This window comes from Anomaloglossus baeobatrachus, chromosome 11 (genome assembly GCF_048569485.1).
Source record: "Anomaloglossus baeobatrachus isolate aAnoBae1 chromosome 11, aAnoBae1.hap1, whole genome shotgun sequence".
Lineage (NCBI taxonomy): Eukaryota > Metazoa > Chordata > Amphibia > Anura > Aromobatidae > Anomaloglossus > Anomaloglossus baeobatrachus.
Window position 1 is genome coordinate 12418433 of NC_134363.1, and position 13167 is coordinate 12431599.

At 44.7% G+C, this 13167-nt stretch overlaps 1 protein-coding gene across 14 annotated transcripts in view; it reads left to right on the forward strand.

Annotated features, from left to right (window-relative positions):
• The first annotated feature begins 1358 nt into the window (after positions 1-1358).
• Positions 1359-13167, forward strand: part of LOC142256749 (IgGFc-binding protein-like) — a 135105-nt gene continuing 123296 nt past the window's right edge. For 8 of the 14 annotated variants that reach the window (XM_075328615.1, XM_075328618.1, XM_075328616.1 and 5 more), the window contains exons 1-5: positions 1359-1374; positions 2234-2290; positions 8082-8126; positions 12508-12537; positions 12847-12900. In XM_075328615.1, the coding sequence (XP_075184730.1) occupies positions 2254-2290; positions 8082-8126; positions 12508-12537; positions 12847-12900 (166 nt within the window). In that variant the 5' untranslated portion in view covers positions 1359-1374; positions 2234-2253. The remainder of the gene's footprint in view (positions 1375-2233; positions 2291-8081; positions 8127-12507; positions 12538-12846; positions 12901-13167) is intronic. The other 6 variants (XM_075328612.1, XM_075328614.1, XM_075328613.1 and 3 more) reach the window with 1 other exon arrangement.

The window sequence follows — 13167 nt, forward strand, 5'->3', positions numbered from 1 at the left end:
GTTCAGAGTTTCTTGAGCTTAGAGGGTAGATATGATAATAAGATTGTACAGACCTGGAGTCCTGGGGTTAATTTCACTGCTAGTTCAGACACGTGCAGTACTTGTAAGCAAATGTAGAAAGGTGCCCAGCGCGCTACGGAGACTGGACGGCTGGTGCGTGGACAATGGCATGCAAGCCACTAATATTGCAGTGGGGCGGGAGACCCTCAAACTTCCCCAATCTGCGTGCAGTAGGGTCTTGTATATACCCAGTATGCCCTACTGTCTGAAGAGATGACCAATGTATATCTGGCCAGTGAGGATTCAGGATAGGAAGCCTTCAGTATATTGGCTGTAAAAGTCAGTAAATGGTGAAATTCTAGGCCTCGGGCCTAGTAGGAGTCTTGTAGTGAAGAGATTCTCCATATAATGTCTGCCCTCAGAGGAGACTCAGCCAGAACCAGTTCATTCCAGTTCTTTCCAGACAGAAGCTGGAGAATAGCTCCACCTATTGAGCCATGTGACAAAGAACTAGCCAATAGGATAACACCCAATGCACATTTCAGATTCTTACAGTTTTCACCAGTAGATGGTGCTAAAACACAACAAATGAGAAATGCTTTACTTATAACTTATAACATAATATTATATATAAGTGAATGTACTTAAAGAAACAGACACAATCTGGACCGGGCCACTACATACTCCCCCTCTGAAGGTGAGCCATCCTCGGCGACTGTGCGAGTGGAGGACTGCTAAGAAAGGAAGGAAATCTACACACCCAGATATAGTGCCTCCTGAAACCAGAATGAGGCTGATGGGATTTAACCCCTGACATCACCGGGTCATGTCTGGGAAACTCTGGAGTGGGGATACCGGTCCTGCATTATGACAGTATGATAAAATAGTCTTGGAGGAAGTGGGGTCTCCAAGAAAGAAGTAGAAAACATAGATTCTCCCGGTCACTGATGGTTACATCAGGATAAGCTGAAATGGAGAAAACATCTCATCTTCACAAAGGTCTCATGGACGGAGCTTCAGACCTTAGCAAGACAAGATGGAGTAACAGGTACAAATGTAAGATATTGGCTAAGACGAAAGTCAAGCTCACGTGTGCATAAGTGTGATCCTGTGCGTACACGGATACAGAGCAAGCCAAGGAAAGACAAAGAGAACCAGTGTACTCTGTGCTGGAGGACTGTAGCACCTTGTTCCTAAAGTTATATAAGGATATATAAGACTATTCTTTCATGGTATAGTTATTGGCTGACGTTGTGCAGTCCATTGTATCCCTTGGAATCACTTTTCTATAAATTTCATCTCAAGGACTCACAGCGCATCACATTGACTTCTGGACTCTTGCTTGAGCCATCACTGACTACTGAGGTCTTATTGGTGAGTTACTACTTATTTAATTTGTCCTTGATGAAGATTATCAACGTAAGGAGTTTTAGATGGCAATCTGTTTGTTTCCATCACACTCATGCCCCTTCCTTCCCTGGGATAGAAGTGACAGATTCGATCTGATCACAAGAACAGTAAGGCATGGGACTCTCCACCTTCAGGGGTAACGTTTGTTGTCTTTTTTTGTTACTGCCTTTCTGCTCCTGCTTTTCTCCTTAGTCGCTTACTGTTTTTTCCTGTAAGTTTGTAGTGGGTCTAAGTTTTGTTTTCCTCTGTCTGTCTTAATATGTGTTTCCATCACACTCATGCCCCTTCCTTCCCTGGAGGGAGGTGATATATTACATCTGGTAACAAGAATAGTAAGGCATGGGACTCTGACGTCTTCACCTACAGGGGTAATGCTTGTTGTCTTTTTTGTTGCTGCCTTTCTGCTCCCGCTTTTCTCTTTAGTTGCTTACTTTTTTCCTGTAAGTTTGCAGTGTGTCTAAGTTTTGTTTTCCTCTGTTTGTCTTAATCTGTGTTTCCATCACACTCCTGCCCCTTCCTTCCTTCCCTGGCAGGGTAACAGATTAGATTTGGTTACAAGAATAGTAAGACATGGGACATCGGCATCTTCACCTTCAGGAGTAATCTGGAGGTCTAGGATATCCTAGAGTATAGACAGAATATGACTGCAGACTATATCTTTCTTTGTCGGGCTCCGGCTGTCCTGGGCTGCAATATGATGTCTTACACTTTTATATTATATTTATACCTTTATGCATCCTAGAACTTTACTTTCTTTGCAGCTGCAGACTGGCATTGAGCTTATACATATAGAAATACAGTGCATGTACTTTATGTTTTCCAGACTCTGCAATCTACTTGGACATGGCTCTGCTGACCCTTTTTCTGGTGATGATCCCCGGTATGGAGCATTAATACATTTGTATCTTCTAGTTATTACTTATGTTATCAGATGAGGTTGGGATCAGAAGCTTCCTGCAGGGACAGATGTACACAGGGGGGGGAATTCACTCAATTCTCTCTGGTTCGGGGGAACCAATTTTTAAACTTGCAGTCGAATCCCCAGACGAGCGAGGAGCAGCCCCCGACCTGGTTCTGGAAGCGCACCGTCCTCAGACGCACATTCAGATGAAACATATTACGGTGTAGGTAACCCTTCATGCACTGCAATAGTTATAAAAGTCTGGTAGCTTATGTCAGCGCATTGGTTGCTGGCGTATGACGTCACTGCTATGTTCCGGCCTGTTGACACCACAAAAGCAAGAAGAAGTCACTGCTGGACCGGGGACGGGTAAGAAGAATCTTATTTTAAAAAAAAATAATTGCAAAAGACCTGCCATACAGGGTACATATGGGGCCCAGGATGGATGCCATATGGGGACCAAGATGAGGGATTATATGGGGACCAGGATGTATGACATATGGGGAGAAGGATGAGGGATTATGTGAAAATCAGGATGGAGGACATCTGGGGGCCGGAATTGGGGATTATGTTAGGGTAAGGATGGATGACATATGGGGACCAAGATGGGAGATTGTATGGGGACCAGAATGGAGGACGTAAGAGAACCAGCATGAATGACATATTGGAACCAGGATGGGGATTATATGGGGATCAGCATGGGGGATTAGATGAGGATCAGGATGGGGGACAAATGGTGACCAGGATGGGGGATTATATGGATATCAGGATGGAGGACATATGAGATCCGGGATGGGGACTAGAATGGATAATATATGGGGACCAGGATGCGGATTATATGAAGACCAGGATGATTGACATGTGGGGACCAGGAAGTGCGATTATATGGGGACCAGAATGAATGATATATGGGAACCAGGATAGGGGATTTTATGGTGACCAGGTTGGGGGATTATATGTGGACCAGGATAGAGGAAATTTGAGGTCCAAATGAGGGATTATATTGGGGACCAGGATGGAGGAAATATGGGAACTAGGATGAGAGTTTATATGGATATCAGGATGGAGAACATGTGAGATCCAAGATGGGAACTAGGATTGATGACATATGAGGACCATGATGGGAGATTATATGGGGACCAGGATGGAGTAAATAAGAGGAACAGAATGGGGGATTATATGGGAACCAAGATGGGTAATTATATGGGAATCAGGATGGAGGAAATATGAGGACCAGGATGGGAGAATATATGTGGACCAGGATGGATGACATATAGTGACCAGGATAGCAGATTATATGTGGACCAAGATAAAGGACATATGAAGTATCAAATGGGGGATTATATTGAGGATGGAAGACATAAGAGGACCAGGATTGGGGATTATATGGAAACCAGGAATATATGACATATGGGGACCAAGATGGGGGATTATAAGGGGACCAGGATGAAGGATTATATGGGGGCCAGGATAGAAAACATTATGAACACCAGGATGGGGGATGTTACTACATAAAGACGCCAGGATGGGGGATTATTACAAGATGGGGACATTCTTACAGAAGGTGGTCAGGACAGAGCAAATTGTTACATGATGGGGGACTTTATTACAGGAAGGGACCAGGATGAGTGACATAATTACTACATGAGTCCCAGAATTAGGAACATGGATAATTACTTTATGGTAACAAGAGGGAGACATAATTGCTGTAGGGGCCAATTAGGGGACATTACTACTACTGTAATATATATTTACTTTTGAGGATACTGTTTTCCATAAGGATGGACACAAGAGAGGTCCTGTTACTGTGCAGGGCGGCACTATGCTGCTTTTTTCTTCATCTGGCACAGAGTAGAAACAGGAAAAAAGTGGGGAATGTGCAGTAGACGGGATCCGCTATAGATGTCTGCATGTTATTTTCTGCAACAGCGAGTCCTGGCTGGAAGAAGTGATAGCGGTCTGTACTGGATGAAGAGGAAAAGCGAAGATGAATGACTTCACCTAGAGACAACATTGGTAAGTTACCGTATTACTTGTACACAATACACTGCTTTATATTTACTGTACACAGAGCCCCTATGTATAATGTCTCAAGTAATCATTGTATTACCTGTACACTATACACTATATACAGAGCTCCTGTGTAAAATGTGTCAAGTGTTAACTGTATTAACTGTACACTAAACACTATATACAGAGCTTCTATGTATAATGTCACTAGTAATAATGTTAGCATTATTAGTTTTGTGTTTTTATTAATGATCAGTATAGTATAATTCAGTCACTATGTGGTGGTAATATGTGGGCTGGTCATGGTGTGGTGGTATTTCTCCCTTTTATGATGTATAATTCAGTCACTATGTAATATAATAATAATATATATTCACTTATATAGCGCTATTAATTCCATACTGCTTTAGGCCCCCTTCACACGTCCGTGAAACACGTGCGTGTTTGGTCCGTTTCCGTATGTACCGGAGACACGGCCAAATGTGCACCAATGTTAATCTATGTTTGAGGGCACACATGCATTATTTCATAATGGCCGTGTGTCCGTGTCCGTGATCCGTATGTGTTTCTGTTTTGCACGGAAGCATGTCCGTTTTCTGCACGGAACACGCACACGCAGACACCATGAAAGTCAATGGTTATGTGCGCACAATACGTGACATGGATGCATCTCTGTATGCTCCGTGTACGTTTTGTGTTTTTTTCTAGCGATGTCGGTCATTTTTTCTTTTCCTGTCTATGTCGGTCAATCTCCCTCAGTCCGTCGGTCGATCTCTCTGTCTGTCTGTCGGTCTCTCTCTGTCTTGTCTGTCCCTCTCTCGCTGTCTGTCAGTCAGTCTCCCCCCTCTCTCATACTTACTGATCCCCAATCACCGGCGCGGTGCTGCACGGCTGTTCTCTAAACTCCGGCGGCTTTTCCTCTTTTGAAAAAGCCGGCCGCTCATTAAACAATCTCGTATTCCCTGCTTTCCCCGCCCACCGATGCCTATGATTGGTTGCAGTTAGACACGCCCCCACGCTGATTGACAACTGTCTCACTGCAACCAATCACAGCCGCCGGGGGTGGGACTATACTGTGCAGTTAAAAAAATAAATAAATAATTAAAAAAAACTGACGTGCGTTCCCCCCCCATTTTGATACCAGCCAGGGTAAAGTCACACGGCTAAAGGCTGGTATTGTCAGGAAGGGGAGCACCACGTTATGGGGAGCCCCCCAGCCTAACAATATCAGCCAGCAGCCGCCCAGAATGGCCGCATCCATTAGATGCGACTGTTCTGGGACTCTACCCGGCTCTTCCCGATTGGCCCTGGTGCGTTGGCAATCGGGGTAATAAGGAGTTAATGGCAGCCCATAGCTGCCAATAAGTCCTAGATTAATCATGTCAGGCGTCTCCCCGAGAGACGATTAATCTGTAGGTTACAGTTAAAAAACAGACACACCTGAAAAATCCTTTATTGGAAATAAAAAACACTAACAAATTCCCTCGTCAACAATTTATTAACCCCAACAAAGCCCTCCATGTCCGGCGTAATCCACGGACCTCCAGTGTCGCATCCAGCTCTGCTGCATGAAGGTGACAGGAGCTGCAGAAGACACTGCCGCTCCTGTCAGCTCCACGCAGAAAATGAGGTGAGTAGCGCGATCAGCTGAGCTGTCACTGAGGTTAATCGCGGCCACCGCTGGATCCAGTGGTGGCCGCGAGTAACCTCAGTGACAGCTCAGCTGATCGCGCTACTCACCTCATTTGCTGCGTGGAGCTGACAGGAGCGGCGGTGTCTTCTGCAGCTCCTGTCACCTTCATGCAGCAGAGCTAGATGCGACACTGGAGGTCCGTGGATTACGCCGGACATGGAGGGCTTTGTTGGGGTTAATAAATTGTTGACGAGGGAATTTGTTAGTGTTTTTTATTTCTAATAAAGGAATTTAAGGGTGTGTCTGTTTTTTAACTGTAACTTACAGATTAATCATGGAAGGTATCTTGGGGAGACGCCTGACATAATTAATCTAGGATTTAGTGGCAGCTATGGGCTGCCATTAACTCCTTATTACCCCGATTGCCAACGCACCAGGGCCAATCGGGAAGTGCCGGGTAGAGTCCCAGAACAGTCACATCTAATGGATACGGCCATTCTGGGCGGCTGCTGGCTGATATTGTTAGGCTGGGGGGCTACCCATAATGTGGAGCTCCCCTTCCTGACAATACCAGCCTTCAGCCGTGTGACTTTACCCTGGCTGGTATTAAAATGGGGGGGGAACCGCACGTCGTTTTTTTTTTAATTATTTATTTATTTTTTTAACTGCACAGTATAGTCCCGACCCCGGCGGCTGTGATTGGTTGCAGTGAGACAGTTGTCAATCAGCGTGGGGGGCGTGTCTCACTGCAACCAATCATAGGCGCCGGTGGGCGGGGAAAGCAGGGAATACGAGATTGTTTAATGAGCGGCCGGCTTTTTCAAAAGAGGAAAAGCAGCCGGAGTTTAGTGAACAGCCGTGCAGCGTCGCGCCGGTGATCGGGGAACGGTGAGTATGAGAGAGGGGTACTCCATTCAGTCACTCTGGTGATTAGCGGTCACCGGTGAGTCCTTCACGGGTGACCGCTAATCAGGACGCGACACAGACAGAGCCGCGGTATGACAATGAAGTCGGGTGAAGTTCACCCCAGTTCATTCTGTACGCGCGATTCTGTCTGCTGTCAGCGGGTATGTATCTACGACATTGTGCATCACAAACACGCATAAATTCACACGGACAACACATACACATGTCAGTTATTTCTCTCACGCATAAACGGACAACCAACATGCACACACGGCTAACATACGGCATTCACACAGATGGCACACGGACACAAAAAAAGGACACAAAAACGGAAAATGGACCCGAAAAACGGACGTAACACACGTGCGTGTTTTTTCATGGACGTGTGAAGGGGCCTTACATACATTTTCAACACTGTCCCCATCAGGGCAACCATACAGTTCTAACCACTGAGCCACCATGCTATGTGGTGGTAATATGTGGTCTGGTCGTGGTATGGTGGTATTTCTCCCTTGTATGTGGTATTCAGTCACTATGGTGACAAACACAAGGGTAACCACGTTTTAAACTTTTGAATTTCAGGCTCTATATCTCTCCATCCATTACATATTTGAGTATGAGACTGCCTTCATTTTACAAAGAATCCTCCTCTTTTCTTGGGAAATCTTCTTCAAGGTCTCCTCAATTCCAACCAGTGATGTTTTGCTTGGGAACCAAAAAATGTCGCCAGTTTTTTTTTAATATGTTTCAGAATTCGAGATAAGGGTGTGTGCCCACGATCAGTGTTTGCAGCATTTTGGATGCAGCATACGTCAGCGTTGTACAGGACAAGCACAGTCGATGGATTCCTAGAAATCCCGTGCCCACTGTGCTTGTTTGTCCACAGCAAACACTGACCTGCGGTGCATGTTTCCAGCCCGCAACATGTCAATTGTTTGCTGCGGAAATGCCTGCGTCCTCCCTAGGGAGAACAGAAGCGAGAGACCGCAGTGCACTGAACCCTGAACTTGGGTACGAGCAGCTGCGTTCTCCTGCGGTCACCTGCGGAGGAGACTCGTGCATCCCCCCCTGGTCAGGACCCGCTGCATTCTGAACACAGCGGCTCCTGATCGTGGGCACATACCCTAAAGGTTATTTCCGCAGCCTGGTATACATGATATGTGATACATACTGGCAGGGAAAAATATCTAACCTCTTCTAATCTTAATTTTGTGTCCACAGTTCTGCAGTGTCTGAGTCAGGGACCAGCAGTATGGCTCCCTCCAAGTAAGAAAGATTTCTTGAGTATACAATGCACAAATATTGTGAACACACACATATACTGTATACACACACTACACATACTGTACACATACTACATACACATACTGTATACATACAGTACACATGCACATATACTGTATACATACACACAGTGTACACATACACACATACTGTATACATACACACATACTGTATACATACACATACTGTGCACATACAGAACATGCACACATACTGTACACATACTGAAACATAAATACACACATACTACACACATACACACACATACTATATACATACATACACACATACTATACACATACACACACATACTGTATACATACACATACTGTACAAAAACAGTACATACACACACATATTGTATACATACATACACACATACTGTACACATACACACATACTGTACACATACATATACTGTACACATACAGTACATACACACATACAGTACACACACATACTGTACACATACACACATACTGTATACATGCATACATGCACACATATTATACACATACACACATACATACACACATACTGTATACAGTACATACATAGACCTAGTAGCCTTGACCTGTTTCCGGTGCAAGGAAGCACCCTTTATCATATTTGTCACCGTGCACTACATGGATACATGGTGACTCACATTGTTGGGCGTGTTCAGCTTTCCTCTGTCTTCTGTTATATATACATACTGTACACATACACACATACTGTATACATATATATGGTACCTGTTACGAGGGGGACCCGGGGAAGCGTGCCAAGATGGGAAATGGACTGCTTCCGCCGGTCAAGGTCCACTGTGCGGTGTAAGGGACCGCCGCTATGGTGGGTGAAGAGTGAGCGGGTTGCTGCTAGCGATCGTCTGGAATGTCACAGACGATCTATGTACACCGATCTGCCCTAACCCCTGAGGGTTGTGTGGCACAGATCTCACGGCTCGGTGTACCTGTTGCACGGGGAAGCACAGAGGTGCCCACGCACGTGTGCCAGTGGAAGTCACGAGAATATGGCACGAGGGTAGCACAGAGGTGCCCACGCACGTGTGCTTTCAATAACCAGGTGAGTCCAATGGAGACTTGAGGAGCTCACCTGGGACAGGAACACGGCCTGTTGACGGGGGTACTGCCGGAGCAGCAAGGCAGGAACACGGCCTGCAAACCAGGTGCTGCCTAAGCAGCAAGGGCCAAGCCCACAGAAGAGGATAATGCCTGAGCAGTGGCGTGGCAGCACGCTGCCAGACATCCAAACATAGAAGGACGGTCGCGCACCGCCATGATGGCAGGGGGAGCTTTTAAGGAGGTGCAGCTCCACCCGAGGGCGGGCGCGAGGCGGAGATGACGGACTTGACCCAATCAGGGTCCACGACGTCCCAGCCTGGCCAGTCAGGATTCACCACGTCACCAGCCTTGTCATCAAGCCGTGTGACGTCAGTGAGCGAATCAGGACCCACCACGCATTGCACATGCTCATCTTCCTGCCTCTGGGAAATAGAGGCGGGATCCTCGGTCTCATAATGTGTAGAGATAACAGGAGTCTCACTGCTTCCCTGAGCAGTAAACCTCTGCACATTGCGCAGCCTCGCAGACCTTCGGGGCCGCTGAGCAGGAGAGTCTGCGGCAGGCCAGGAATGGGAGACCGCTTCACTCCTTGTAACAGGAGAACCACTAGGTGTCACCCTTCTGCTGCCTCTCTGAGAAGGCATCTCCTGCACACTGCGCAGTCTGGCAGACCTTCGGCGCTGCTGAGCAGGAGTGCTCGTGGCAGGCAAGGAATGGGAGACTGCCTCAGTCCTTGCCTCAGGAGAGCCACGAGATGTAACAGGTACCCATACTGTAGATATACATACACATACTGTATACATATATATGATACCCATACTGTAGACATACATACACACACATACTGTATACATATGGTACACATACTGTGCACATTCCTACACACACACTATATACAGTTAGGTCCAGAAATGTTTGGCCAGTGACACAATTTTGGCGAGTTGGGCTCTGCATGCCACCACATTGGATTTGAAATGAAACCTCTACAACAGAATTCAAGTGCAGATTGTAACGTTTAATTTGAAGGTTTGAACAAAAATATCTGATAGAAATTGTAGGAATTGTCACATTTCTTTACAAACACTCCACATTTTAGGAGGTCAAAAGTAATTGGACAAATAAACCAAACCCAAACAAAATATTTTTATTTTCAATATTTTGTTGCGAATCCTTTGGAGGCAATCACTGCCTTAAGTCTGGAACCCATGGACATCACCAAACGCTGGGTTTCCTCCTTCTTAATGCTTTGCCAGGCCTTTACAGCCGCAGCCTTCAGGTCTTGCTTGTTTGTGGGTCTTTCCGTCTTAAGTCTGGATTTGAGCAAGTGAAATGCATGCTCAATTGGGTTAAGATCTGGTGATTGACTTGGCCATTGCAGAATGTTCCACTTTTTTGCACTCATGAACTCCTGGGTAGCTTTGGCTGTATGCTTGGGGTCATTGTCCATCTGTACTATGAAGCGCCGTCCGATCAACTTTGCGGCATTTGGCTGAATCTGGGCTGAAAGTATATCCCGGTACACTTCAGAATTCATCCGGCTACTCTTGTCTGCTGTTATGTCATCAATAAACACAAGTGACCCAGTGCCATTGAAAGCCATGCATGCCCGTGCCATCACGTGGCCTCCACCATGTTTTACAGAGGATGTGGTGTGCCTTGGATCATGTGCCGTTCCCTTTCTTCTCCAAACTTTTTTCTTCCCATCATTCTGGTACAGGTTGATCTTTGTCTCATCTGTCCATAGAATACTTTTCCAGAACTGAGCTGGCTTCATGAGGTGTTTTTCAGCAAATTTAACTCTGGCCTGTCTATTTTTGGAATTGATGAATGGTTTGCATCTAGATGTGAACCGTTTGTATTTACTTTCATGGAGTCTTCTCTTTACTGTTGACTTAGAGACAGATACACCTACTTCACTGAGAGTGTTCTGGACTTCAGTTGATGTTGTGAACGGGTTCTTCTTCACCAAAGAAAGTATGCGGCGATCATCCACCACTGTTGTCATCCGTGGACGCCCAGGCCTTTTTGAGTTCCCAAGCTCACCAGTCAATTCCTTTTTTCTCAGAATGTACCCGACTGTTGATTTTGCTACTCCAAGCATGTCTGCTATCTCTCTGATGGATTTTTTCCTTTTTTTCAGCCTCAGGATGTTCTGCTTCACCTCAATTGAGAGTTCCTTAGACCGCATGTTGTCTGGTCACAGCAACAGCTTCCAAATGCAAAACCACACACCTGTAATCAACCCCAGACCTTTTAACTACTTCATTGATTACAGGTTAATGAGGGAGACACCTTCAGAGTTAATTGCAGCCCTTAGAGTCCCTTGTCCAATTACTTTTGGTCCCTTGAAAAAGAGGAGGCTATGCATTACAGAGCTATGATTCCTAAACCCTTTCTCCGATTTGGATGTGAAAACTCTCATATTGCAGCTGGGAGTGTGCACTTTCAGCCCATATTATATATAGAATTGTATTTCTGAACATGTTTTTGTATACAGCTAAAATAACAAAACTTGTGTCACTGTCCAAATATTTCTGGACCTAACTGTATATATATATATATATATATATATATATACACACACTGCACATACACACACATCTATATACACACATCTACATACACACATATATATATATATATATATATATATACACACTGCACATACACACACACACATCTATATACACATCTACATACACATGTATATACACACACTGCACATACACATCTTTATACATATCTACATACACATATATTTGTGTGTGTGTATGTGCAGTGTGTGTATATATATATATATATATATATATACATACACACTGCACATACACACACACATCTATATTCACATCTACATACACATCTATATACACATCTACATACACATGTAAATGCACACTGCACATACACACACATCTATATACACATCTACATACACATGTATATACACACACTGCACATACACATCTACATACACATGTATATACACACACTGCACATACACATCTACATACACATCTACATACACATCTATATACACATCTACATACACATGTATATACACACACTGCACATACACATACACATACACATACACATGTATTTAAATACACACAGCCACAATGCCAGTCCTAATTGCAACTAGGGCTTACTTTTTGGGGTAGGGCTTATGTTGCAAGCATTCTCCAAAAATCTTGTAAAATCATGCTAGGTTATGTTATTTTTGGAGGGAAACTTGAATATGAATACATATGTATAAGTATGAGAAAAGTTTCTAACTTTATACAATATTTTTTCAGATACTGGAGAAAATCTGCTCGGAAAAGCAGGTAAACTTACTTGATGATTGTATCCTGACCGGTGTATGGTACCTCATGTGTATGATCGTATTATTAAGCTCTAGCCAGGAGGGATCTGTAAGACATCGGTCCTGATACACTATGGATACGTCTGTTCCTGACGTTTTGCACAAGTTCCATCATTTGCTATTTGGGAAAACTTCTAGAAGTTAACAAACAATAAAATGTTGCAGATGTCTCGATTGTTGATTGATACTAATTTTAAAAATATTCAAGTGCAAAAACATAATTTTTGTTTAAATTATTTAAATATGCTCAGTTTTTCCTTTTTTTTCAAAGGAGGAATGATCAAAGGTGTCGGAGGAATGGCGGGAGGGCTGACCGGTGGACTGGGTGAGTACTGCATTTTCGGTTTATAAGAGACACCGGATTATAAGACGCACCCAAAATTAAGAGGAAAAAAAGGTGAAAAAAAAATGGGGTTCGTCTTACAATCTGGTGGTCTCTTACTGGGGGTGGATGGGAGGGTCACAGGAGGCAGGGGCTGTGGTGGAGTAGGGCAATGCTGCAGGCGGTGCAGAGACGGGCGGGTGTCCCAGTTGTCGTGAGGTAGGCAACTTACAGAAACTGTCGGCGGTGTGGGCTTCAAAGAAATGGTGC